General features: G+C 40.3%; 2 protein-coding genes across 8 annotated transcripts in view; one reads left to right on the top strand and one right to left on the bottom strand.

Annotated features, from left to right (window-relative positions):
- The window catches only part of osbpl1a (oxysterol binding protein-like 1A), a 56276-nt gene extending 51707 nt beyond the window's left edge, over positions 1-4569 (bottom strand). For 3 of the 6 annotated variants that reach the window (XR_008572710.1, XR_008572711.1, XM_054789985.1), the window contains exon 1: positions 2583-3205. Coding sequence is in view for 2 of the 6 variants with exons in the window: in XM_054789985.1 (XP_054645960.1) it covers positions 2583-2618 (36 nt within the window). In the remaining 4 variants the exon portion in view is untranslated. Of the gene's footprint in view, positions 1-2582; positions 3206-4363 lie in introns of those variants that run through there. The other 3 variants (XM_054789988.1, XM_054789987.1, XM_054789986.1) reach the window with 3 other exon arrangements.
- A 240-nt stretch (positions 4570-4809) lies between these two features.
- impact (impact RWD domain protein) overlaps positions 4810-26528 on the top strand; it is a 31325-nt gene continuing 9606 nt past the window's right edge. For both annotated transcript variants that reach the window (XM_054790740.1, XM_054790741.1), the window contains exons 1-10: positions 4810-4974; positions 5394-5522; positions 5606-5658; positions 5770-5832; positions 5966-6051; positions 13594-13728; positions 13822-13916; positions 17452-17525; positions 17847-17937; positions 24483-24617. In XM_054790740.1, the coding sequence (XP_054646715.1) occupies positions 4921-4974; positions 5394-5522; positions 5606-5658; positions 5770-5832; positions 5966-6051; positions 13594-13728; positions 13822-13916; positions 17452-17525; positions 17847-17937; positions 24483-24617 (915 nt within the window). In that variant the 5' untranslated portion in view covers positions 4810-4920. The remainder of the gene's footprint in view (positions 4975-5393; positions 5523-5605; positions 5659-5769; positions 5833-5965; positions 6052-13593; positions 13729-13821; positions 13917-17451; positions 17526-17846; positions 17938-24482; positions 24618-26528) is intronic.

The raw sequence follows: 26528 nt of genomic DNA, 5'->3' as shown, positions 1-26528 counted from the left end.
ACAGTCATAAATAATAACAAATAATAGTGAAAATAATAACTGGCCACACGGTGGCCTAGTGGTTAGCATGTTGGCCACAGTCATTAGATCGGGAAGATCTGGGTTAAAATCTCCATTGGGCATCTCTGTGTGGAGTTTGCATGTTCTCCTCGTGTGTGTGTGGTTTTTCCTCAGGGTACTCCGGCTTCCTCCCACATTCCAAAAAACATGCATGTTAGGTTAATTGGCGACTCTAAATTGTCCATAGGTATGAATGTGGGTGTGAATGATTGTCTATATGTGCCCTGCGATTGGCTGGCGACCAGTCCAGGGTGTACCCCGCCTTTCGCCCGAAGTCGGCTGGGATAGGCTCCAGCATACCCGCGATCCTAGTAAGGGAAAAGCGGCATAGAAGATGGATGGATGGATGGAAAAATAACTGATAAAAGGGTTGATAGTTGACAGAAACATAGTTGGATGAGTGAGTACAGACAATGTCTTCACTAAGAATGAAGAGTTACTGTAGTAATGAGTGTAGTAACGGTTAGACATGGCATTGTGTTATTGTGTTCGCACAGTAGTTCAGGACTTGTCTTCCTTGTACTTAGAAATTGTGCGGTGATATGGGGAAACTGTACCACCAAAAAGGGCAGTTAGGATAATCCACAATGCACAAACCCTTTATTCCTAAAAATCACGATTTTTTAAAATTTGCTGATCTGGTAAACCTCCAAACAGCTAAAATTCTGCATAAAGCAAACAATAAACTGCTACCCTAAAAACTAATACAATTCTTCTCAACAAGAGTGGAGAAATATGACCTTATGGGCAAAATGAAACAAAACACTTACATGCACAAATAATGCTAAAAGGATCAGGATGTATGTGGAATTAAACTATGGAACAGAGAGTAAAGAACTCTCAATGCACTTACTGCACTAAAATGAGCCATTTCAAGATTAGTGCAAGCAGGTGATGTTTACAAAGTATAAGGAAGAAGAATTCTGAACCACAGGGGACTTACCTGTACAATGCTATGTAGCGACTCTTACACCTACTACTTATTCTTTGTTTCTTAGGACTACATTAAGTATTACATTGTCCGTACTCAATCATCATCCAAATATGTTTGTCAACTATTAACTTTATTATTGTATATTCATTATGAATGTTATATCATTTATCAACATTGATACACAAACCTTAACTCCTATTGTAACAAATTATTATACTGCCTCATCATTTTCTTATGTTATTTCAGAATTGGTAAAGTGAACAAACAAATGTATTAGCAATTGATGTGAAACAGATTCCTACTGCTTTTTAAGGGCCCTTTTATTTCCGCGTTGGCCAATAAAACAGAATCTACTGTTAAACATGGACTCTCGTAGAAACGGACATAATGTGAATGAAATGCTGTCATTAGGAGAGGGAACGTTTGTGTGAGGTTTTTCATATTGCGGACCGCTCAATCGTGGCAGAATCTCATCACAAACACTAGAACGCTCCCTCCCCAACTAAACAAGTCAAAACGGCAACCTGAAACACCTGCAAAAGTTGGTGAAAAAACTTCAAACCTCCTCTCTTACGGAGCGCATGGAAGCTAGCGGGGTTAACTTAGTTTAGCATGCTAGTTTGGCTGTATGCGCGACTCAGGCTGTATAAGTGTTTACACCATGTTGTGTTTTACCGCTTGCTAAACTCTTACGGATGCCCGCTGACGTCGTGCAAGTTATGAGTAAAATAAGAATGTGAAGCATATTTATTCTTGCTCCGGCTCGTCTTAACCGTAAGACAGACATTCTCAACACAAACAACACATTTCTGGACTTCAAAATAAGCGCCACATATGGTCTCATTGTGTCAACAAAATAAGGGTGTCATAAAAAATATCTTACATTAACAACGCAATTGGATGGCATTGGTGACTTTGTCTTCCTATACCACAAGCATTACAGTTTGTTGAGGATTTTGTAGCAATGTGTGCAGAGGCTGACATCCATTAGAAAAGTTAGCCAAGCTACATCCGTCTCTGGAATATTGGGTAAAATTAGCCAATGATGTATTGCATCAATAAATGTAAGGATTTTTGCATTTAATTAACCAGACATTTACTGTCACAAAAATAAACACTCCAGTGTAACTAAGTGTAAAAGGTGAACTGGATTTTTTTTTTTTTAATTAAAAATGGAAAAACTGGAATATGGGGGAAAAACAATGGATTTCATGGGTCCCCACTTTTTGGACAAGTGGAAATGCGAATAGTAATATGGGATGTATTTCAATGTAACCTGTATGCATGTTAAAAATAAATGAAACCACTACCATTACCTTACTACAAGGATAGATGTTTTTTCATCCACCAATGGGCGTGAATGAAACAAGTTCAATGACCTCTCTAAGTAACTTGAATGAATTGTCTCCTTTGACTGGTAGATTTTGTGGGGTGGGTAAAGATCATGAAAAGTGGTCACCACGTAGGACTACCAGACAAACCCTATTGGCTAATGACTGTTTCTGGCAGGATCTACGTCCAGACTAATGATGTCATCAGGGTAATTCACCTCCATTGGAATAACTTTATGGTTTGATGGTGACTTAACTGGTCTGTGTGTGAAAGTTGTCCAGAGTTCAAGCATGAGTGGAACAGTTTTCCCCACTCGGTTACTTGGTCATGGTTTAGGCGCATGTGAGACAAGCAGAGATGTCACATGAGTATCATTTGTCAAGACAGCTACATTGCCAACAGCAGTCAGAGGGGACAATGGGGGAAATTGGAATGATTACAGATCACGACAGTCACTAGACCAGCATAACAGGAAGTTCATGTGATGGCCCGTGTGTCGGGAGTGAAACGGGAAGGTCACATGGCTGTGAGGCATCACTTACACTGTTAAGTGCTGCTACTGTGGGTGACATCTGCAAAAACACACATCTGGTTCTCAAGCAGGTTTATGCTGCGAACCTCCAAACTGGAATTGCAACCTGGTGGCTGGATACCATCATCAGTAACAGTTAGCCTTTTACCTTTTGGATAGAACATTACTCAAAATTAAAAGGAACTGTACGCAATTTCCTCAAGATTAAATGTTTTTTTCAACCAAAAAAAATATAAAACCACCACCACCAGCTAGCATAAGTTACTAATAGTGGTTTAAACAGCAGGTTGTACAAAAATGTCTATAGGTTTCACAATTATAACTTAAAACTGCATAAAATTTGTCGCAAATTTTCATTAAGCCCAAATTAAATAACTTTAATAAACCAACAATTTACATTCATGTTGTTACGGCAGGCTATGCATTGCCAAATCCCTATCATTAGCTGACAACAAACCTAACTAGTGCCTGCGTGCGTGTTATGCTTTATATACTCGTAGCAGGAAGAGGGTTGGATCTAATGCTTGCAGCACATTTGAATGCTGGCACCCTTCAGGCAACCAGGGAACCCACTGCATACAGTCCCTTTAACACAGAGGAGTTTGTACGCTATGTTCCCAAATTAGTTTTATTTTAGGCCTTGTGGCCTTTGACCACCAGGTGCTGATCAGTGAAATTGGCTGGAGGCATTCTGCTAATCAAATGCTAACTGGGAACCAAAAAAGAAATGCTCTGCACAGCATAGCTAAATGCATTATTCAACGTTTGTTTGCTCCTGTAATCACTTCTGAAAACAGCGTATAATGCTATTTATCACACTCAAATCTGATTATGGAGGATTAGTAACTTGAATTGAAAAAAAATCTTTAGGGCTCTGGACTGTTTGCTAATAATACAATAAGAATGTGTCAATATGCAGCTCTGGGGCCCTTTTTTCGTATCGAATGACACAAAATGATGCAAATTGCCACATCAGTGAAACATGTTAGCCTGTTGTTTGTGTGCAACAGTTTTTCCAGTGTTTAGACAGGGATGCTAATCATAACTTGTTGGAAGCAGTGGCTCCCTGTTTTCACATTGGCAAAAAGTCTCTAAAAGAGCCGAAAATTGGAGACCTCTGCATGAGAAACTCTTCCAAATGAATAACTTTCTTAATAAAAAGGGTATATATTGCAGTAGCACATCAGCAATAAAAGTAATAATCATCAAAACAAAGAGTATTAAAGAAAATTCAAGGCAATATGACCAAACGTACACTGTACGTTTCCTTCACATATTATCACTACAGCAATGCAATCTTGCAGTATACATTGTCCAACCCAAATTCTTGCCATTCGAAGATTGCAAAAGCAGCCCGCACGGATGTTACTGTTGCAATGACAACAAACCACACACTAAGCCTCAACAGACACACGCAAACACACAGTGAGTATACTATTCAAATCGGCTCGACAATCCAGCAGCGTGTGTTCTGCTGTCTCACGCGCGCGCACATGCAAACTCACTCCGTATGGGATGTTTTGATCTCCCTCTTGAGCCCCTCCAAGGTACTATAGCACAAACCCTGTATCGGTCCTCGCCCAGTGCTCCATATCGCTCTCTCGCATGTTGTAATGATGACGCTACGGCGACTGTTACGCAAATAAAACTGTACGTCGCACCCTGTCGGACACACACACTTGTAGTCTTCTGTTTACACTAGCATCAGCTGATTTCTCAGAGCGGAACATGCTAGAGCCGAACAGTTTTGTACTTCAAAATAAAGTTTAATGCTATTTTATTCAACGCAGAACGAGAATGTATCTAAATGGTATGACTTATTTTAAAATATAAATACATAAATACGATTAAAATTATGTTTCTTGTGTTTTATCTTCCCTATGCTCCTTTTTCAAGCATCAACACCTTTTATTGCGAAGGGCTGAAACGGAAACCGGAACACAAACATCTGGTTCTCTCGGAAGTGTTCTAAATGTCCAAGCTTGTGGACCACATGTGTGTAAAAACATTACTTTGAAGTAACATTACTTTGCAACTAGTGACTTGGACTAGTAACTTGGAAATGACAGACACGATAAACACAGAGACAGGAAATGAAGGAGATCTCCTGTCCCAAGTAAGTTTTTTTTTTTTTTTTGCATTGACAACCTGACAGATGGTGACTAGTTGGCTCTTTCAACTGTAGTGTTTTGGTTTGGTCTGCAGAGAGCTCGTATGGAGGCGTCATAACCACATGAAAAGTGTCCTTACACGTCAATTATTTTGCTACGACAAAAAAAAAAAAGAGTCCCATATGGCACTATATAGAATTATCCTTGTAACATGTGGAGTTTGCAGCTCTGCATCTCTGCACACAATGCACACAGAGCAAAAGGAATCATGACAAAAGGAGGTTTATAATAATGATCATATTTAGCAAATACTATTAATTTCCCAATTAAAGTTAAAAAATAACGAATGCAGATAGTGATAGTGATAGTGAGCCCATGCTTGCGCTGAATAAACTAACGTTGTGATTGACGTTCATCATTCTAGATCGAAGAAGTGGAGGCCCTGTCTGCCATCTACGGTGATGAATGGTGTGTCATTGATGAGGCCTCCAGAATATTTTGCATCAAAATATCAAATGATATGGAGGAGCCCAAGCTCACAGCATGTTTGCAGGTGTGCAGGAAGAGGGAAAAAAAGCAGGCTTGAATGAAAACATTTTCTGCAATCTGATTAACGGACTACCCCCCCCCCCCCAGATAATTCTCCCACCTGAATATCCCAGCGCAGCCCCGCCGATCTACCAGATCAAGTCAGTCTATTTGCTTTGCAAATTTAATTCTGCAGCGATCTGCAGAATTTAGAAAACAAGCCACTCTTCGCCCCCACTCAATAACAATCTGTTTGTTCTCGGCTTTTGTAGTGCGGCGTGGCTGCGAGGCTGCGAGAGGGTAAAATTGGCCAACAGCCTGGAAGACCTCTACGTGTGAGTGTCTCTCATCTCTGACTTGGCGAGTGCACGCTGTAGAGTATAATAGTCACAACACAAACCCGCTGTGATTGTCCCCACCGAGCTGTATGATATGAAGTCACTCAGTCCGATGCACCATCTTTTGCAGGGAGCGTGTTGGAGAGAGCATCCTTTACATGTGGGTGGAAAAGATCAGAGAATTCCTTGTTGAGAAAGCCCGGGATTCAGAAACAGGTGAGATTTGGCAATAATCCCTTTGACCGTGTGCCTTAAAAGTCAATATGCAAAAGTGACTTTTCCAACAATGCTGTCCCTAGAGCCTGTTTCTGAGCACCAGAAGTGTCAAAATTATATCTCCCTCACTTGTTTGCTCCACTTTTGAGAGAAGAGGCACTCAAACACTCACTTTTGAAGTTGCGACTTTCAATGACTTCATGAAAAACCGCCTTCCTGATGGACATCATACCACCTAGCCGCTAGTTAGCCGAGTCCTCCCCGTGTATATGCACACCACTTCCCAGAAGATAGCTTTGTTTAAAAAAACAAAAACAAAAAACAGGCTTAAAATGCATCTCTGCCAATTATCCACCAGTCAGCCGCAGTGGTATGTCCGCAGGCTATCGGAAAGTAGAAATTTCAAAAATGTCCATCCACACGAATGAAATAAAAAAAAAAAATAAAAAAAAAAGTATGTCCAGATAAAAACACATTCCTCAGCTGTCTTGCGCATTTGGTCCCAACCTGAAAACGCAACCACAGGGGTGCATTATATTGGTATATTCTAATCTCGGCACAGCGTGCACGGGGAACCGAGATAAAAGGTGTGAAGGCTGCTTACTTGTCTAGTCGTCAGTGCGAATGAGACATTTTCTCAAAATCTGACCATACCAAGTACTATTTTTTGATTCTGAATTATTAGGGCATGTCCTGTCATTTTCGCAACTTCAAACGAGCATCTGTGTGTGTGTGGACTGATGATGCGTAGGAGTGTGCTTCATTCACCAATTATGTTGTTTAAGGTTTTTAATACTTTTAAAATGCAGAAATATACCACTGTTGAAAATTTCAGGAAAAATAAGAAAGATGCAAAGTTTGGGGGTGGGGTGGTGGGTAATGTCCGGTATGGCACACAACCTAAAGTAGGCTTCGAGTTTTGGCCCTCTGTGCGATTGAGTTTGACAGCCCTGGGCTAACAGCATGATGTTGCTGTTAAAGTGTAATGTTAGCATTGTAGCTCACATGGCTATGCTACTGTTAACGTTTGTGTCCTCCTGTCCCTATGTGATACAGTATGTGGCATCTATTACGACCAATATAGTAACAGTAATCAATAAAAAATAAGAAACAGCTCTCAGTATGATGCAGTACATTTGTACGCCACTGAAATCTACAAGCACAATCATAACAATAAACAATTGTAAATGTAATATATGCAGTATATGTAGCAAAAATAAAAGATTTTAACATTTCCATCAGTTAATTATGCAGGGTGGATTCGCGGCAACGTACCAACGCAATTCACAACAGACACACTCACTTACTTTGTTGTCATTGAGCAGCCACCCAGTGTAATCGCCTCATATCAAGAAATCTTGCGTTGCACTGATGACTCATTTGCATAAAAGATCCAGGCAACTAGCGACGCATTGTGACTCTAAAATAGCGAGTGTGCAGTCTCTCAGTGTTTGTGGCTTCATTTTCCAGGGGAAGTGAGGAGGAGTTCATTTTCTGAGTTAGCTTTTAGTTTTCTTTTTAATCGTTTCCAGTGGGAGCTTAAAACATTTGCTTTTAAAACCATAGATTACTCTGAAGCTTGTCCTGTAAATAGTTTGAAATGAGCTTGCTTATGTGTGGTTTTTGGCTATTTACAAAGTATATGACACAACAAAAAGATGTAAGTAAGGCGTCTCAACTGCTGACAGTTGAACAACTGAACACAAAATGCAGTTTTTAAATGAAACTTTTTATTAAGGGAGGTAAAAAAATCCAAACCTACATGGCCCTGTGTTAAAAAGTGATTTCCCCCTAAACCTAATAACTGATAGGGCCACCTGTAGCAACAACAACTGCAATCAAGAGTTTGTGATAACTTGCAATGAGTCTCTTACAGTGCTGTGGAGGAATTTTGGGCCACTCATTTTTGCAGAATTGTTGTAATTCAGCCACATTGGAGGATTTTCCAGCATGAACCGCCTTAAGGTCATGCCACAGCATCTCAATAGAATTCAGGGTTTGGGTGTTTGTTTGTTTTTTTCCCTTAATAATAACAACTTTAATTTAAAACTGCATTTGGTGTTCAGTTGTGTTGTCATTGACTAATATTTATTTTTGTTTGATGATCTGAAACATGGCCGCACGGTGGCCTAGTGGTTAGCATATTGGCCACACAGTCAGGATATCGGGAAGATCTGGGTTTGAGTGGATTCGTGGAGTTTGCATGTTCTCCCCGTATGTGCGTGGGTTTTCTCCGGGTACTCCGGTTTCCTCCCATATTCCAAAAACATGCATGTTAGGTTAATTGGCGACTCTAAATTGAATGCGAGTGTGAATAGTTGTTTGTATGTGGCCTGAAATTGACTGGCACCCAGTCCAGGGTGTACCCCGCCTCTCGCCCGAAGTCAGCTGGGATAGGCTCCAGTGTACCCGCGACCCTAGTGAGGATTAGCGGCATAGAAGATGGATGGATGGGTGGATGGATCTGAAACATTTAAGTGTGACAAACATGCAACAAAAAAGAAATCCAGAAAGGGGCAAAAACTTTTTCACACCACTGTATAATAAGCTAGAGCAGGGGTCTAACGTTTTTGTTCTTGTGAGAGCTACTTTTACAAAATGAAAATGGCCAAGAGCTACTCATTTATTTTCAGAGCTTATTTCAAACCAAACAAACTGAATATGCTTGTTTTACCAGAACATTAACAAAATGCTGCTATCCACAACTCAAATTTTGGATTTTCAGAATGCATTTCTTTCTACTGTTCTCACATTAACTGAAAACCTGAATGAAAAGCAGGCTTGCGATCACTTCATGTGGTTGTGGGGGGCTACCTGTTCCCCGCGGGCACTGCGTTGGTGAACCTTAGCTAGAGGATGCATCATGGGCCTCTACGTTCATGCATTTCAAGTTAATGTGGGAGCACAAAAGCCTGTTTGGGTTTGGAAAGCTGCCCAGTGTCTGATTTTGAGTGACAGCATTATATTGAGATGAGTATCTTGCTAATGCCTCCCGTTGCCTTGACAGCATCTTTTGGGGGGAGGAGGTATGCCCAAATGAAAGATTTTGTACAAGTGTCACTGTGAATAAGGTCCTCAGCGAGGTCGATGCCGTTATCGGCGGACCAAGTCCATTATCCCGACCGACTCTCCTTTCGAGCAAAAACCTCAGAGGAAAAAAAAACCCAAATAGTCCTCTACCATTGTTGTGTGGCATAGAACATCCTCTCCTTGGAATTCATGTGGTAATAAGACTCAACCATGGCGGCAGTTTATTCACTCCGAGATGCCTGATTGACGGCTTGTAGCACGGTGCCGGCATGTGGTGGGCGGGAGGTGTTGAGTCACCAAAAAGGAAATGAAAAGGTGCAAACGGGACAAGGGGGACGTGAAAACAAATAAGGCAATGTGGGTGTTTGAGGAAAGTTTGTTACATTTCAAACCAGCTCAAACTTTGATTGTTGATTACTCGTACTAATACCAATTAGTGGCCTCTTTTTATTTATTTTTTACATCAAAAGCTAAATTGGTGCCCCCCTCGCACACACACACAAGCAACAGTTAATTGGAGCTGTCTGTGTATCTCAAGATATGACGTATTCCTTTGTGCCACCGACCGGCCTTTGCTGGCTAAAACAATTAAGACTACATCAATGAGCCACACAGTTGCCCCGGGTGATGTTCCTCTGTTACCCTCAGCACACAAATACACACGCACACACACCTAAAATATACATGCCATACATTTTCAACTGCTGCTTGTAAAGTTTTCCCTCGACTACAGTGTCCACTTATTTAATAGTTTCATTTTAAAAAGGGGTACTGCCTGTCATGGTTACGTACTGCCCTTTTCCTGCTCAGAGCATGCAAGCCACATGCCACGTAAAACACACAGGCAGGAAAATGTGATGTGAGCTTCTATGTGCCTGTGCACAAGCAGTGAGTGAGTGACAGCCATGAACACCACTCTCCCTTTTTAGACATTTCGACAAAATATAAATATTTTATAGACATCTGTTTTCTGAAGCAATAACAGATGCCAGTGGTGGTGTTTGTGTGGGGAAAAAAGTGCAATTTGGAGCCAAGGAGGGATAGCAGCTTTAAAGCCTCTTGTCTTTTTATCCAGGTGTCCAAAATGTCACAGTTTGGGAAGTGTTCAAATTTAATAAAAAGGTCAAACATAATCAGAATTATTGTGGGAGTAAAAATAATCAATTCCAAGTTCAAACTGCCACCATCAATCTATCCATTTTCTATTCTCCTTGTTTTCGCTAGGGTCATGGGTAAGCTGGAGCCTTTCCCAGCTGACTTTGGGCAGGGTACATACACCCTGCACTGGTCGCTAGCCAAACACAGGACACATACAGACAAACAGCCATTCACAATCACATTCACACTTATGGACAATTTAGAGTCTCTAATTAACCTAACATGCATATTTTTGGAATGTGGAAGGAAGAAAACGCACCCATGCACAGGGAGAACATGCAAACGGCACACAGATGTTCTATGGGAGATTCAAACACTGATCTCCTGACTGTGTGACCAACATGCTAACCACAAGTCCACCATGCGGCCCAAACTGCCACAATCAAAACCAAAAATGAACGTGGTCATACAAGGGTAAAAAGAAGTTAACCACTATTAAAATGTTTTTAAAAAACACCCAATCTTAACTTTAGTGACAAAATGACAACATTCTCCCATGTCGCTCAAGTGTAAAAAGAAGTTAATAGTAACAATATAAAACTAGCGTATTTTTCTGGGTCAAATTCTGACTTGTGGGACCTCAGAGGTTTTCAACTTATGGGTTCCACTGTAGTTTGCTTTGCTACATGAAATTTACAGTGGTGGGCAGTGCATTTGGTAACTGGGTCTTCAGCGGGCTAGCAAGAAATGTTTTCGCCAGACACCGAGGGCCAGTATCAAAAACCAGTATAAAAATGACAGTAAATATACACCATGGAGCGTTTCGCACCATGGCGGGATTTCGAACCCCAGCCAACCATATAGAGCAACAGATAAGTCCCCTTATCTTTGGATACACAGTCACTAATACAATTTACATTCCTGCTAATAACTTTGAGTTAGTGACAAATTTCCACCGGTAAATTGGTGCTTGTAAACATGGCTCTCAGCCAAATGTGACAAGCATAAATGGAACGGCCCTTTACAAATTAAAAGGTCCAGAAAACTCCAAACATCTACACTAAAATCATCATCCAAAGCTATTCACAAGCAATATTTATCTAATAACATGATGAAAACATAACATTTTAATTAAAATATGTCTACTCACCAGAGATTTCTGCTCAGTCAGCCATTATGGGTGCAACTTATTGTGCAGAACAATTTTTCTCTGATCAATTAGGACAGCTTACTTGCCTCTTTGCTCTGATCAACCAATCAGAACTGGGGGCTTGCAGGCTAGCTTTGAGGCAAATCAGAAGTTTTATTGCCTAGCAAAAAACAAAAAAGGGGAATTAAGGTTCCAGTAGCAGCAACATCGTATGCAATATACAGGACAGCAACAGCAATTACAGCAAAGAACGCAGAGTAAAACATAAGTCAAACCTGTCTATAGCGGCCACTGAAGGGAAACGGCAAAAGTGGCCGTTATAGACAGGTGGCCGCTATAGACAGATTGGCGGCCATTTTGAATTTGTGCGCACACATATTAACATGTATTCACAAAAAGACTGGAGCAAACCCAAGAGACATGGGGAAAACGCTCTGTTGACACAAACAAGTAGGTAAATCTAGGTAAAAAGCTCCGGTGAGGAAACTAGTAATATCGATAACAATGAACCAGCGCCGCACATTCGACGGCGCTGGCCTTTTATCCGCCACAAATGTTAATTGACTGCAGCTGCGCGTCCACAAGGCATGAAGCGGCTGCGTCTTCCTCCCCAGAGAAGGCACAGCCGCCAAATAAGAGCACAGGACAGGGGACGCTCGCTCCTGTCTTGCAGAACATCACAAATTTCCATCTTTGATTTTTTTTAAAACACGATTTTAAAAGCAAGAAATAAAAATTCGGCTTAATTGCTTAAAAAGCGAAACCTTTTCGTGCATGAAGCTTCTGCTTGAGACGGCATTTTGGACGCTATATGCGGTCAGATATTGACCAAGGGACACAAAATGGGTGGCCACTGGCCGCGCTAGACAGGTGACCGCTATACACAGGGTCTATAACACGTACATTTTCTGCGGGGGATTTTTCAGTGGCTGCTATAGGCAGGTGGCCACTAAGACAGGTTTGACTGTACATAGTAATTTAACATAGATCTATGTAAAGGAAGAATTTTTGATTCTGCATGTGTACCATGGCATCTCCTATCACTTTTATGCAGATGACTGCCAGATCTATTTACCAATTACAAGAAATGACCATGCCCCCCTAACTCCCCTTCTTGAGTGCTTTAGTGACGTCAAGGTCTGGTTGGCTCAAAGTTTTTTAAAGCTCAATGAGGGGAAGACAGAAGTTATCATCCTTAATAATAATGACCCCCACTTGGACTTGGGTCCCATGAAAAACCATGTCAGTCCCACAGCCACCAGCCTTGGCGTCATCATTGATAGTGATTTTAAACTTAATAAACAAATCAATGTCGTTGTAAAATCTTGTTTTTATCATCTTCGGCTTTTATCCAAAGTCAAATCATTTTTATCATTCCAACATTTCGAACAAGCCATGCACGCTTTTATCTCGTCACGTCTGGACTACTGTAATGCCCTTTACTCTGGAATAAGCCATAAATTACTCTCTCGCTTACAGTTAGTCCAGAACTCTGCAGCACGGCTTTTAACAGCAACCAAAAAGAGGGAGCATATTACCCCAATTTTAGCTTCCCTGCACTGGTTGCCTGTGCTTTTTAGAATTGATTTTAAGATTTTATTGTTTGTTTTTAAGGCTTTGAATGGGCTGGCCCCTCAGTACATCTCGGACCTCATCCAAATTTACACTCCAGCGCGCACATTGAGGTCCGAAGGCCAGCTCCAACTGGTGGTGCCTAAGACCAGACTTAAGACCAGGGGAGACCGGGCCTTTTCTGTAGTCAGCCCAAAGCTGCGGAACACTCTCCCCCCTCATCTAAAAACGGCCCCCACAATTGAAAGCTTTAAGTCTCGTCTTAAAACCCACTTTTATTCTGTGGCTTTTAACTCGGCGTGAGTCGTGTGGTCCTCTGTGTCTATTATTTTTTAAGTTTTTATTGGTTCTATTTATTTTAGTTTTTTTCAAATTAAATTTACTTATTTATTTTTTACCTACTTCTTGGACTTTTGGCTTTTACTTTTTTGATTTCTTGTTTTAAATATTTTATTGTAGTACGTTTCTTTGTTTCTATTTGATCTTTTAGTTTTTATTGTCGTAATTTTTACTTATTATTTACATTTACATTCCTTTATTTACTTATTATTTATGGTTTTGCTAGTCTGTGCAGCACTTTGGAAACAGTGTTTATAAAATGTGCTGTATAAAGAAAGTGGATTGGATTGGATTGGATACCTAATGTTGTGTCCAGTCAATGTATGTAATGCTTTATACTTTACCTCCTCTAGTGGACCACTCAGACAGGGTCAACCTCACCGCTGAGGAGGAGGTGGATGATGATGATGATGATGATGTGCCAGTCTTTCGCGGTCTCACACTGAGAAGCTCAGAGGATGCACACCTCTTCCTGGAACACACAAACGGTACAGATGACTCGCGATTAATTAACCATGCACGCACGCGCACACTTGTGTGACAGCAGCTGGCGACACGTAATGTAACGATGTGTCCCGTAGATGAAGAGGTGCCCCTGATAAAACACGGAAGCTGCATCACAGACAGACGCAGCACCTTCCAGCCTCACCTTGCTCCCGTCGTGACGCCAAGACAGGTAACCTCAGTGGACACTACATTCGGTACACCTACTGTAGCTCAAATACGATAAAAGATGCATGGACTGTACATATAATACAGCTCTGTTTTCCAAATCTAAAAATTTACATGGACATATATGTGTTTAAGTTTGTCAAAAATAGGGGAATTTTGAATTTAGCAATTATTCCTACAACAACACAAAAGTGCAATGTTTTTCCTATTAAACGTTCATTTTTTTTGACACAATGGAACATATTTCTTTAAACATACTTACTGAATATTATATAATTTTATAAGAGTGTCACAAGATGCTGTGTCACAAGATCTCGCAAGATTAAAACATGACAAATTTCTCGTTCGGATAGAAAATGTCTCATGGGCCTGGGACAATATAATTAATGAATTATCACACAGTAAATGAAAATTAACTCGACCATTTTGCCGGCTTCAATATATTGCCATGTGCATACATGTGTTTTCCTCATTTCCCGCCTCCAAACAGACAGGATTGCATTGGTTTTAGCACCTTGGCAAGTTTGTTCCATAGAACATCACTATGAACCGAGTGAGCCCTTTTGTCAGTCATACAGACAGACTCTGTGTCTCGGTGGGTGGAGGCGGTGTCGGTAACATACAGAGTGCAGAAGAGTGTAACGTAGTAGAAATTACATTTGAAAGATTGCAATATATAGTCATATTTTTTATATATTTTTTAATATTTTTTTATATTTTTCATTGTGCACTGCTCAAAAAAATAACGGGAACATTAAAATAACACATCCTAGATCTGATTTAATGAAATATTCTTATTAAATACTTTTGTCTCTTTACATAGTTGAATGTGCCGGCAACAAAATCACACAAAAATTATCAAAGGAAATCAAATTTATTAACCCATGGAGGTCTGGGTTTGGAGTCACGCTCAAAATTGAAGTGGAAAAACACACCACCTGTTTCTATTCCATTTGCTAAACAGATTGTGAAAATGATTGTCAATCTGTGTTGCTTCCTAAGTGCACAGTTTGAGTAATGGCGCAGCACTTTTGACTGAGTGTGAATTGAGAGTTCCCCCTTAATTTTTTTTTTTTTTTGAGCAATGTATTTTTCTTTACGTTAAAATCTCATCTTGGCTCGTTCTCGTACACCCGATCTCTTGTACCATCTTGTCATGTGAACTGTCTCTTGACATCCGTAATATTATATCTTATTTAAATATTTCCCATATTAAGTTGATTATTTTAGCATTTAATACCTGCAGCATGAGGTCTGAATGACACTGTCAGAAGGTAATCATGTTAATGTTTATTATTGGTTGTTATTAGTGGTTGTAGTTTGCACTGCACGCTCCTGAGATCTGTTTAATATTTTGATTACTTTAATAGCAACATGAGCATGTAAAAATATTAAACATATGTACGTGTAATGCAGTGTACACCATTACAAACTTCAGTAAGAAACACATTGTGAATATCATCATGCACATTGACCTAATGTTGTGGAACTCAAGTGTGTTTATTGGTGATGATTCATATCCATTCAAAGATGATATAACTCATCTTGCAAAAACTTCCTTCATGGGTGCACCGGCTGGGAGATGTCGCTCGGCCAAAAAATGTTCTGCTGCCAGCCAGCCAACGGGGTAACAAAGTGTGACAGTTACATCATATCTCGCAACAGTCTGGAAGTGTTCAATTTGCCTTCCGATGTTAGTGTTGGAAACAAAAAACCCTGAAAAATCATTTGTTCCACCAGCTGCAGTTGATTTGTGTTTGCCATTTATTCCTCCTTAATGACTTTGTTATGATTATCATCATCTGCATACACAGTGACTGTATAGCGATCCTTATGCTGTCACAGGAGAGGTAACATGAATGGTGTCATCACAAATGAGGAGATGATTACTCATTTATGGGCAAAGCTATTGGGGAAATGGCCAGAATAGTCCAGTACAGTCCAGGACCACACAAAATCAAAACCCAGTGATGGCAAAGAGGAGGCTTGTGATTATAGCCATAGAATCAGAAATGAACATAGGAAGACTGTTAATACGTCTGTCCTGGCTGATCTGTACGTTTACCGGTACATTTAATGTAAAGAGACTCACCTCCCAGGCACTCATTAACCCTGCCTCTGCGTACTGCGTCAAAATTAACAGTGAGTACAAACGGAACTGTGGTTATTTTATATTTCACTGCACCTATATTTCACAAGTTAAGTTGACTTGCTTCCCTCCCCTCACTAATCAAAAGATTACTCATTTTCTTTTTATTTATTTTTTTAGTCTGATGAACGCTCGCAGGGCTTAAATGTTAGAATGTTTACCTGAAACATGGCCTGAACAGTTAAAGGTTTTATGATGGAGACACTTTGAGGGATTCATTTTTGAAATTTCTAAGTTGATTATGTAAAAATAGTTTTGAAATCAAGATCACTAACACCCCGATCGCATTTGATTTAGGGGTTTCCACTTGGGGGGAAAAAAAAAAAATTTGGAGTGTGTCAGCCGGAATTATGTTGTTTAGGTTTGTTGAGCTTCTTCAACACCAAACTCATCATTGCATTGTCTTCTCCCAAAGGGTTCCCACAAATTTGTTCGTAGACGTATACAATTTCCCAAAATGTCTAAGAAACAGGTCCCCAAACTTTTTCCACTGAGGGCCACACACAGAAAAATTGAAGGATGAGGGCTCGGGCCACTTTTTGTTACAATTTCTGCATTAAATATGCTAAAAGCAGTCAAGTCCAGGTCAATATATGCTACGCTATCTGGACAAAACAAAAGCTTAGCTTTGTGTTTTCTGCCAAAGCAAATTCTTTACATTTACTTCCATGACCCCTCTCGCTCTGCAACCAAATGGCTGTTCATGTTTTTAATGGAGGACTCTACACCAATAGGAAGGTGGTGTCATGTCTCAATGCCTGCTTACTTTCACTTTGAAAGCGTTTACAAATGAGAAATAACGTGACACCATAATGACAAAATCATGCTGAATCTGTTTTACTTGACTGATTTGCATCATTTTAAAGACTTGTAGGCAGTTTGAAGTCTGTGAGTTGAAAAGGTAGCATCTGTGTGACTGCGTCGTCATGCTACACCACCTGTCATGCTGTGCCTAAATTATCCGCGTCTGCAAGGTTAAAGATTCCTGAGAGTTATTAATGAATTAATTTTATTTTTAGATGATGCCAATGAGCTGTGGGGCGAAAATTGCCCCCGGTTGCACTTTGGACACCTCTGAGCTAAGATTCAGGGGGAAATAAGAAGTTTAGTCCAACTCCTAGTTGATTAGCGGGTTGAATAGGAGATGTGTCTCAATACTTTTGTCCATAAAGTGCAAGTGCAACAGACTTTTGGCATCATGGCAGCTACAAACATTAGTGATGACGCCTCAGGGCCAGAAAGCATGCACAGGTAGCATTCCATTTCCATGTGTTTTTCTTGACATATTTCTCATTAAGAAAGCAGTTTCTTTTTAAGTTGCAGCTGAGGTGGCGAGGCGGAGCTAACAACTTGTTGTGTCAGCACAGTGGCTGTTTGTGCTGTGTCGCAGGTGAAAGCCGTCCTGGACAAGCTGTACGAAAACAAGAAGATTGCAAGTGCCACTCACAACATTTACGCATACAGGTCAGTAACTAGCATAAGTCCTCTTGTCTCCAAATGTCACATGAGTGCAATTAAAGGTCAACAAGAGCTTGGCTTTTTGAGTGTTGCGCATGCTATTACTTATTCTGTGTGTATGCCTTACCTACCTGATTTTTTAATTATTTTAATGAGGCCAATGTGCAGCTGCTGAAGCGCTGCCTTGGTGGCCAAGGAGGACTTGCTGACATTTAAAGCACTTGGGGGGGGGGGGGGGGGGGGGGGGGGGAAAGAAAAATCCTAAAAGAGAAAAAGACCAGCGCTGTGACAAGTTGACCAAACTACTGTTACACTGTGTGTTGTCAGGATTTACTGCGAGGACAAGCAGAGCTTCCTACAGGACTGCGAGGACGACGGGGAGACAGCAGCAGGTGGAAGGCTGTTGCATTTACTCCAGGTTAGCGTTCCGTTAAGGCTGCATTCACCTTGACATTGATGCTCTTGGCTCGCATACTAAAACGGTAAAAATATGCATGAGAAAGTTTTCAATTAGAGGCAACTTTCAGCTGAGAACAGACGTAACAGACTTTGTTTAAAAAAATAAATAAATTAATAAAAATCCCAGCTGCATCCACTTTTTCTTTTTTTTTTGCCCGTGCTCTTGATGCCTAATTGTATCTGATCCAAGCTCCCCTGTTCATTTTCACAGTCTGCTGGGTGTTTTAAAGCATGATCGCTAATGAGTAAGAAGCTTTCTGCAGCCTCCCACTACTGTGGTAATCTACTGGCATTTAAACAAAAAAAAGCATGTCACCTCCACATATGAACAGTCTGCCTCTTAAGCACAATTGCCTTTATAATAGATGTTACATCAGCTTACAAGACACTTCATTTTTCACATTGGATGATGGATAGCATCATCAAAATAACAATTTTACCAAGTACATTTTGCAAAAACAACATTCTGTCTTCGTAAGCCAAAAAGGAACACATACTTTCTAAAAAGTTTTCCAGTTGGTGCAAAATGATCTCATTTCAGTTTTCACAATACATGATACAATGCCACTTTCATGGTGCTACAATAAATGTACTTGAGTCCCCCACCCCTTTTTAATAATACCTTAGGTAACCAAGGTCAAATCGGGACATGCTACTTGTCTGGTCATTACTCTGTAGAGCACCAATAAGAGATTTTAGGAACTTTTGACCATGTCAGAGCAATAACTATTGATTTTGAACCACATCAGGTACGTAATGATGTGGATAGCTAAGGACAAATTAGCAGTGACGGGAATGAATGCCATTATTACTATAAAACAAAATCCAGATAACCCTTCATCTTCTAATAAATTGTCGCCAATAACTTACATTTCTGCAAGTAACTTCTAGCACTGCGTCGCTTCCACCCGCGATCACCGGTGGAAGCTGCCTCTAAATTTGGCGCTTGGCCACATGTAACAAGTGTCCGGCAACTCCAAACCTCTACACTACATCATCATCTCGAGCAGTGGTTCCCAAACTTTTTAAAGTTGCGTAGCCCTTCAGACATTTGACTTGAAGCCATGCACCCCCTACTGCTGCACACTTAAACATTAAACATGATTAATTGATTAATTTTATAGTAAGTAATTCTGATTTTAAAAAATTGTGTTGTGCATGGTCAAATTTTGATAGAAGTTTTACATGAGCACTGATAAATAGATAAGATGTGAATTTCTCTCAGAGATGAAGAGAGTATCTAAGTATTGGTCCTGCATATCTTTTGTTGAACTTGAGCTTCACTTTCGTCCGCTTGCAGTCGCTATGATTTAAGTCTGCATATTAATTTGATAGGTAAATCTGAAATCTGACTGGTTAAAGAAACAGCCTCATTGCTAATAGTTCAAGTTACAGTTAAAGTGACGTGGGCTGGCACGACTGATTGAACAAGAACAGGCTTGAACAAGAAATGCATTAATTAACTTTAAATACCTTTCTCTGCCTTTTCTTCCTCTCCTCATCTGTCAAGTGCCAACAGAGCAGACAGGCGATTTCTAAATAAAGCGCTGTGAAAATTTTTATGATATTTGATATTTTATTTCAAACTAATTGTGGTCAATATGTAAATAATAGGCTGTACCTGTATCTACAGTATATAGCACTGGGGTGCTCACACTTTCAGTCATAATTTTAACTCATATTAAACATTGAGAGGCCATTTCTTTACATCAGAGCTTTAAACTTTGACATATGACACTTTTTTTTTGCCGACACAATGGCAGAGGTCAGTCGCGTCACAGGTCAAATGGTACATTGCGGTTGTCACCATGCCATCACTACATTTTTAGGGGTTGTTTGTCTATGTGAGAAAGATGCAGTACAATACCAGTGACTATGACCAAAGATCACATCATTACAGGCTCCTTGTCTGACATTTTTTTTCTACTGACACTATAACCAATATTGTTTTTGTTTTTTTTACTTTTGTATGGAATGCATAATTGGCTAGGTCAGAGCAATTACGCAATTTTTTGTCATGATATATGCGGGGAAATGGCTGCGGTATCTCTGGTCAAAGGCTAAAATCAGTGGAGGCATGACTTTTTCCAGTCACAAACTCAAGGAAAATTCGCAGGGCACATATAGACAAACAACCATTCCCTCTCACATTCATACTTGTCCAGTCATATTTTTCATTTTACTTTACTTAAAATTGTTAAAATCTCATCTCGTCTCATTCTCGTGGACCCAATCTCATGCATGGTCTTGTCTCCTGAGTTGGGCTCGTGATTATCGTTTACTGATGTTGCCAAGAACCTTACTGATTTGTCATAACTAGCATTAGTTGGTCAGACAATAAGGTCTAGGGTTCAATCAGTCTAATTTTTCTTTCGCATTCGCATTTAATGTCATTCATGTTCACATCTTCAGTTTTGTTTTATTTCTCTACATCAAAGTCAGAAGTCTGATTTTAAAAGATGACGTTAGGTGGCTAAAGTCAAGGCTCCTATCAAATGATGAAATTGGAATCAAGAAATTCTATGACCTATGAAGTACCCTATTGATTTTTATTATATCTTGCTCAGATTTACGGGCTTTATTTCTGTCAGGTTGAGAACTCTATTGATTTGCAAATACTGTATATCTGACGCAAGGTAGGTAAGGTGAGGTAAGTGCAGGAATTCTATTGATTCAAGACCACATCCGAAAATCGTGTTGGTACATCATAGACATTTTTTTTACAGCAGTGTTTATGATTGAAAACATGCGTGTATCAATCAAAATGAGACCACGATTTTCCTAGACATGCATGTCATCAGTGGGGACATTTCAGCATGTAAAACATGGACCTTGGCGTTGGAGTGTGCAACAGCACAGCATGCCTTCCGCATTTCCATATTGCGCAACATGACAATGTGTTCCCCCTGCAGAGACATTATTAATCTTCATTAATTATATCAAATGCTTGTTGTCAGATGGCATGATGATTCACAATCTTACACACACACACACACACACAACCGGCCACACATTTAGTTTCAACTCTCTATATTATGAGACCATTACAAGAGTGCTAACTTCATGAAGCCGTTAGAAAGTTTCTACAGACTCGTTAACAGCAGCTGCCGAGTCACGTCAGGGTGAGTGGCCGTCAGAGGCAACGTCCATTCATCAGACAAGCGCTAAATGGGTGTCAAACACTTCTTTTTGATTCTTGACGCCGAGGTCAGAAAGACGTGCGACCCTGTGCGGCGGAAGTAAGATGATTCACGGCGCCTTTTGACAAATACACTGATCCTCCTTCGCTCAGGCAGCCTTGACGATGCTTTTCTTTCATTTTCCTTTTGATACGAAGACGGTGGGGAAAAAAAAAGTCTTGGATGTCATCCATTATGCATGCACACGTCTATAAAATATCAGGGAGCTCGAAAAAGATGTAACAAGGTGAATTCTTTTGTGGCTTTGATGCTATTGGATGGGGTTTAAGGCCTTTCAAGTAATGTTTTCCTACCTTTGTTGAGCATTAGAAAACCGCCACACTACCAAACAAAAATGTTGTATGAATGGCAACAGGCAGTTAATTATGTACCTTCAACCATTAAGTGTAGTCTTCAATTAAGTGAGGCAAAGAGGACTTTCAATATTACTGCAGACCTGCCAACATGTCTGAATGTGTCACACTCAGCATGCAGTTTGAATATGTTTGTATGCTTCACTGCTCTTCTTTTTGTTGCATTTTGCTGGTTTGAGTTTCGAGTTCAGGCTGTACAGTACAGATAAATAAAAAGATATCAGTTTCTCAATAGTATTTCATATGGACTGCATAAACAATAGGCTTATTTTTAAGTCAAAATTGCACCGGTTTCTCGAAAAATAAAATAAAAATTTAATATTTTTTTGTTTTGTTTTTTTGAACAGAAAAGCTGCAACAGTACATTGTTTAACTTTAAGTAAGGTCTCTGCAGCAGAAGCACTCCTCCACAACTCTCCCGTCAGCGAAAGATGTTTTGCTCCAAAATCCATACAATCCTTAGTGAAGACTCATTTGCACATTGCTGTGCTGTAAATTAAATCTGTTATGACTCCCATAGTTTTTTCATACTGGACACTACAGTTTCAGAGCACATGATACACAGCAGTTTGGCACTGGATTCTGGAAGAATTAACATGTATTGGTCCGTCCTGTTACTTTTAAATGTTTGGTTTCCTCAATCAACTTCTTACTTTTGAGCAAGCCACGGTTCTTATTCAAAGATTAGTGGCATAGAAAATGGATGGATGGACTGTTCTTGTCATGTAAAACAATTTCATTGGCTCATTTTGAGTGCTGTCTCCGTGTTTGCCATAATAACTGAAGCAATTATGTCTGCAAACTGCTGCTGCGATCAGCCCGCGAGCATGATTACATGCTATTACATTTCCCATTCACTTTAATTGGTCAAGGGTCCGTACAGGGCCATCACTGGGTCCAGATCCGGACCGAGGTCTGCCATTTGGTGATGGCTGATCTGGTGGATGAGCATTTAATTTTTCTGCGTGTGACGATACGTCACTGGCATAGATAGATGAACAAAGATAAATTACTAAATAATTCATTTCTGGAAGTAAAACTGGATAAGTTACGGGGGCACGCCTGATGATTACGGCACAATGGTTGGGAATCACTGTATTAGTCTGCTATAAACTGGATTTGAAAGCTGGGGATCATTCATCTTACAGTACATCGTACAGTACAGAACAGCGACACGGCAAACAGCTGGAAAAAAAAAAGTCAGCTTTTTCAGTTAAAAAAAAAAACATGTTCTGATAAAGCTGGGTCGCCTTATATTCAGCGACACAGCAAGCGGGTGGAATACGGCTTTTAAATTTTGTCTTAAAAAATATTTTTCCAAGAAGTGGGTTTGGAAAGTGAGGGGTCGTCTTATAAAATATTCAGGTCAGCACAGTGCAGAACAGCGACATGGCAAAAAGGTGGAAAACAGCCTGCTTTTAAATGTTGTCTGAAATGTTTTCCAAATGTGGGTCTTGAAGAAGATCGGTTGTCTTATATTTGGGTCAGTACAGTACAGAACAGTGACTTTACTTGTCGGCCAGCCACAGCTGATTTCAACCCAACAGGGTTCGAGAAATGATTCTCCAGTCCAAAACATACTGGAATGCCTTTACACACAGGCAGTGTCCCACCTCTGTTATCACTCTGATACTACCGCAGAAGTTTTGTTTCGCAGTTCTGTTTCCGTTCACTTTTATACAGAAGTCAACATGGCAAAATGGTGGAAAACAGCCGGCTTCTTCAGGCAGTGAAGTGAAAGGTACACCGTAAATCACCGTGTATAAAGCGCACTTTTTTCCCACTGGTAAGAAGCAAAAAATCGGGGTGCAGTTTATACACGATGACAGGTCTGTGACCAGACTCGGTGCACCGCTAGGACAACGCCCGTGTTTTCTATTTTTTTTTCCCCATTTTGTGCGCGGTGACGGGCGTTGTGGAAATTCGGCCCCCTCTTCCTACCGTTCAAGGGACGCTCCAGCAAAGTTCGGGCGGTGTGACCGGGCCTGTACCCTCTCAAAGTGCCACGACGATCTTTCACCGCAGCGTTCAAACTCTCCATCTGCCGGTATGCAGAAGAGTTTGGGAACGAGGCAGCAGGACGGCAGCACGGTGTGGACAAGTCAGTCAGCCGGGGTTGGAGAGCGGACATCATCGGCAAGTTGACGGCAAACTTTTCTTACATGAATTCCATTGCAGATGAATTCATGGACGGCAGATTTCTCCTTTCTTCTTCTTTTTGAAATTGCTGAGATGAAAGAGTTGGCAAGCATTTATGAACTAAAAAAATGTACTATTTTATTTTATTTTATTTACTATTTTACTATTTTTTTCCTCCGCTGTGAGCCTGAAAATGGGGGTGCGGTTAATACACGGGTGCGGTTTATACACAGTGATTTACGGTATGTAAGTTACAGTATGTTGTCCTGGTAGCAGTTTTATCAAAACTGGAAATCTCTTTCATCGTTTTTGGTCTTCTCCTGACTGATATGATCAGGTCGGCAGATCAGGTTACTTCCTGTTGCCGGCTGACCCTCTTGTCAGCAAAGTGCGAGTTTCTATCAGTTCACGCATCTCCTCCGAGGGAACATACTGATTAATCTTCTGCTTGTGACACTCGCAGCGCACAGAGCAATTTACATGTAGTGCTTTGGCATTAATCTGTTCTCTAATCTCAAGCAAGCCTACATTTCCCCCTCAGTTTCTTCATTCTTGATTTGTGCGTCATGACGGTGAGTGTCCAAGTGCATTGTGATGAATAAAGGAAGGCTCTGATTAATAATTTGGGCATCCATATGTGCAAGTGTCCCCTCTTCTCCTCTCCGACGACAGATTGTACTTTTGCTGCAAGGAATAGTTTGAAGGACCGTGTGATTCACTGATTAGGTATTTAGTGGGACTTTAATGACGGGATTAGAGCGTAATCCATCTTCATTTGTGATGAGTTTATGTTTATTTGTGTCCCACCACAGATTCTGGACGTGCGCAACGTGATGGTGGTGGTGTCGCGGTGGTATGGAGGTATTTTGTTGGGGCCTGACCGCTTCAAGCACATCAACAACTGCGCCCGGAACATCCTGGTAGAAGAAGGATACACCGCCTCCATGGTGAGACACCTTCCAGATATTTTTATGATAGTATTACACAGTAACAAAAACTTTTTTTTTTTTTTTTTTTTACGGTGACTGGTTCCTGTCAATAAATACGACAGACAGGCTGAGACAATTAATTAATTGATTGATAGTTTTCTGTGTGGAATCGTTGGTCGATTAATTACATCTTGAAGCGAGTTGAGGTAATGGAGTGCACTACTTGGCCGCAACCAGCAAAAGTGCTGTTGATTTAGTCTCAACTACAGTAGGTTGACATCTACACTGCAAAAAAATTGAATGAGATTAAACACAGCGCTAAATTGGAGAGACCACTGCAAAATTATCATTTTGTCTGATCTATTGGCAGCATTACTCCCAAATAAAATTATTCTAATTTAGAGCATTTATTTGCAGAAAATGAAAAATTATCAAAACACACACAAGAAAAAAGAATTTGATTTTTTTTACCTGTGCATTTTCACTTTTAAACGGCCCAAATAGAATGTTTAACTTAGAGTTAAAAAATCAATATTTGCTGGAATAATCCTGATTTGTAATCACAGCTTTCGTGCGTCTTGGCATTCTCTTCACCAGTCTTTCGCACTGCTGCTGGGTGACCATCACCGGTGCAAGAATTCCAGCAGCTCTGTTTTTTTGATGGCTTATGAGCGTGCGCTTGCATTGTAATTCAACACACACTAGAATGGAATGGCTGTCATCCATGTAAAGATGCTGAATTCAAAAACATTTGAGACGGTCTAAGATTTTTCAAGCAATGTATATAAAAATACATTTTGAGTAACAAGTTTTAATTATTTTTCTTTTTTTTTTTTACTGGTTGACCAATTTGCTTACCTTGTGTAATATGGACTACATTCTGAGATATACTGTATTACTTTAATGGTCCCGTATTACAGTATATTTCAACAATTTCCATAAGACTGAAAGGTGCCACAATAGATGTAGTGCCGACAGCTATTTGGCAGAGCTCCAGACTATTTTTTAAGATGTGTAGCGAAGCCTTTTTTTGTTTTGTTTTCTCTAACAATGTGTGGGCGTATACATGGGGTGGGCTCATCCAACTAGGGGCGGGTCAGAGGTGGTATGTCCATGCAGTTTTTCCCTGATGACGACATCATGAGAAGGTGCAACTTCAAAATCAAGCGTGTGAGTGCCTCTTTTCTCAAATGTGGAGCAACCAAGTGAGGGAGATGATAGATTTTTTTTACTGATAAACAGGCTCTAGGGACACGTTACTGTTGGAGCATCATAAAGAAGTCACTTTTGTATAATAGGGGACCTTTGAAATAAATTTAAATTTGGCTTGCCTTAAAGCTTGAAACTAGGGATGCTCCAATCAGGGTTTTATGCTGCCGATTCTGATCATCCATGAGTGAAATTGGCCTATACTGATCACATCGATTTACTTATGAGCGTTACTGGCCAGGGGTGCCGTATAAAAGGGGAAAAGTCAAGGCAATTCCAAGGTCCCCTGACTGCCAGGGGGGCCAAAAATAGGTAATTACTAATTTTATTAGTAATTACCTATTTTTATATTTTTATATATAATTAGTAATAAATAAAAAGCCCCCACCCCATTTTTAGGGTGATTTTTTTCCCTCATGGGGCCCAGAATTCCTGGCTGCACACCTGAAAAAAGGAACCATAAAACCATAAAATCACCGTCATTTACACAAAAACATATTTGACTTCCTTCTTCAAGAGACCATGTGACTCATGAAACTTAGAGGATGAGACAACGTCTTTAAGGAGATTTGGATGTCAGAGTACATGTGAGAGTCTAATGGAGCTCTAGCGCCAGGTAGCACGTAGGTGGGCTCCAAGTGAGAGAACAGTTGGCGAACCCGGTGTCTTCCACCACTGAGAAAGGCTGGTCATCTAGCCTCGTTCATTCAATTATTTTTC

This window comes from Dunckerocampus dactyliophorus, chromosome 10 (genome assembly GCF_027744805.1).
Source record: "Dunckerocampus dactyliophorus isolate RoL2022-P2 chromosome 10, RoL_Ddac_1.1, whole genome shotgun sequence".
NCBI lineage: Eukaryota > Metazoa > Chordata > Actinopteri > Syngnathiformes > Syngnathidae > Dunckerocampus > Dunckerocampus dactyliophorus.
This window is presented reverse-complemented; position numbering and strand designations above follow the sequence as displayed.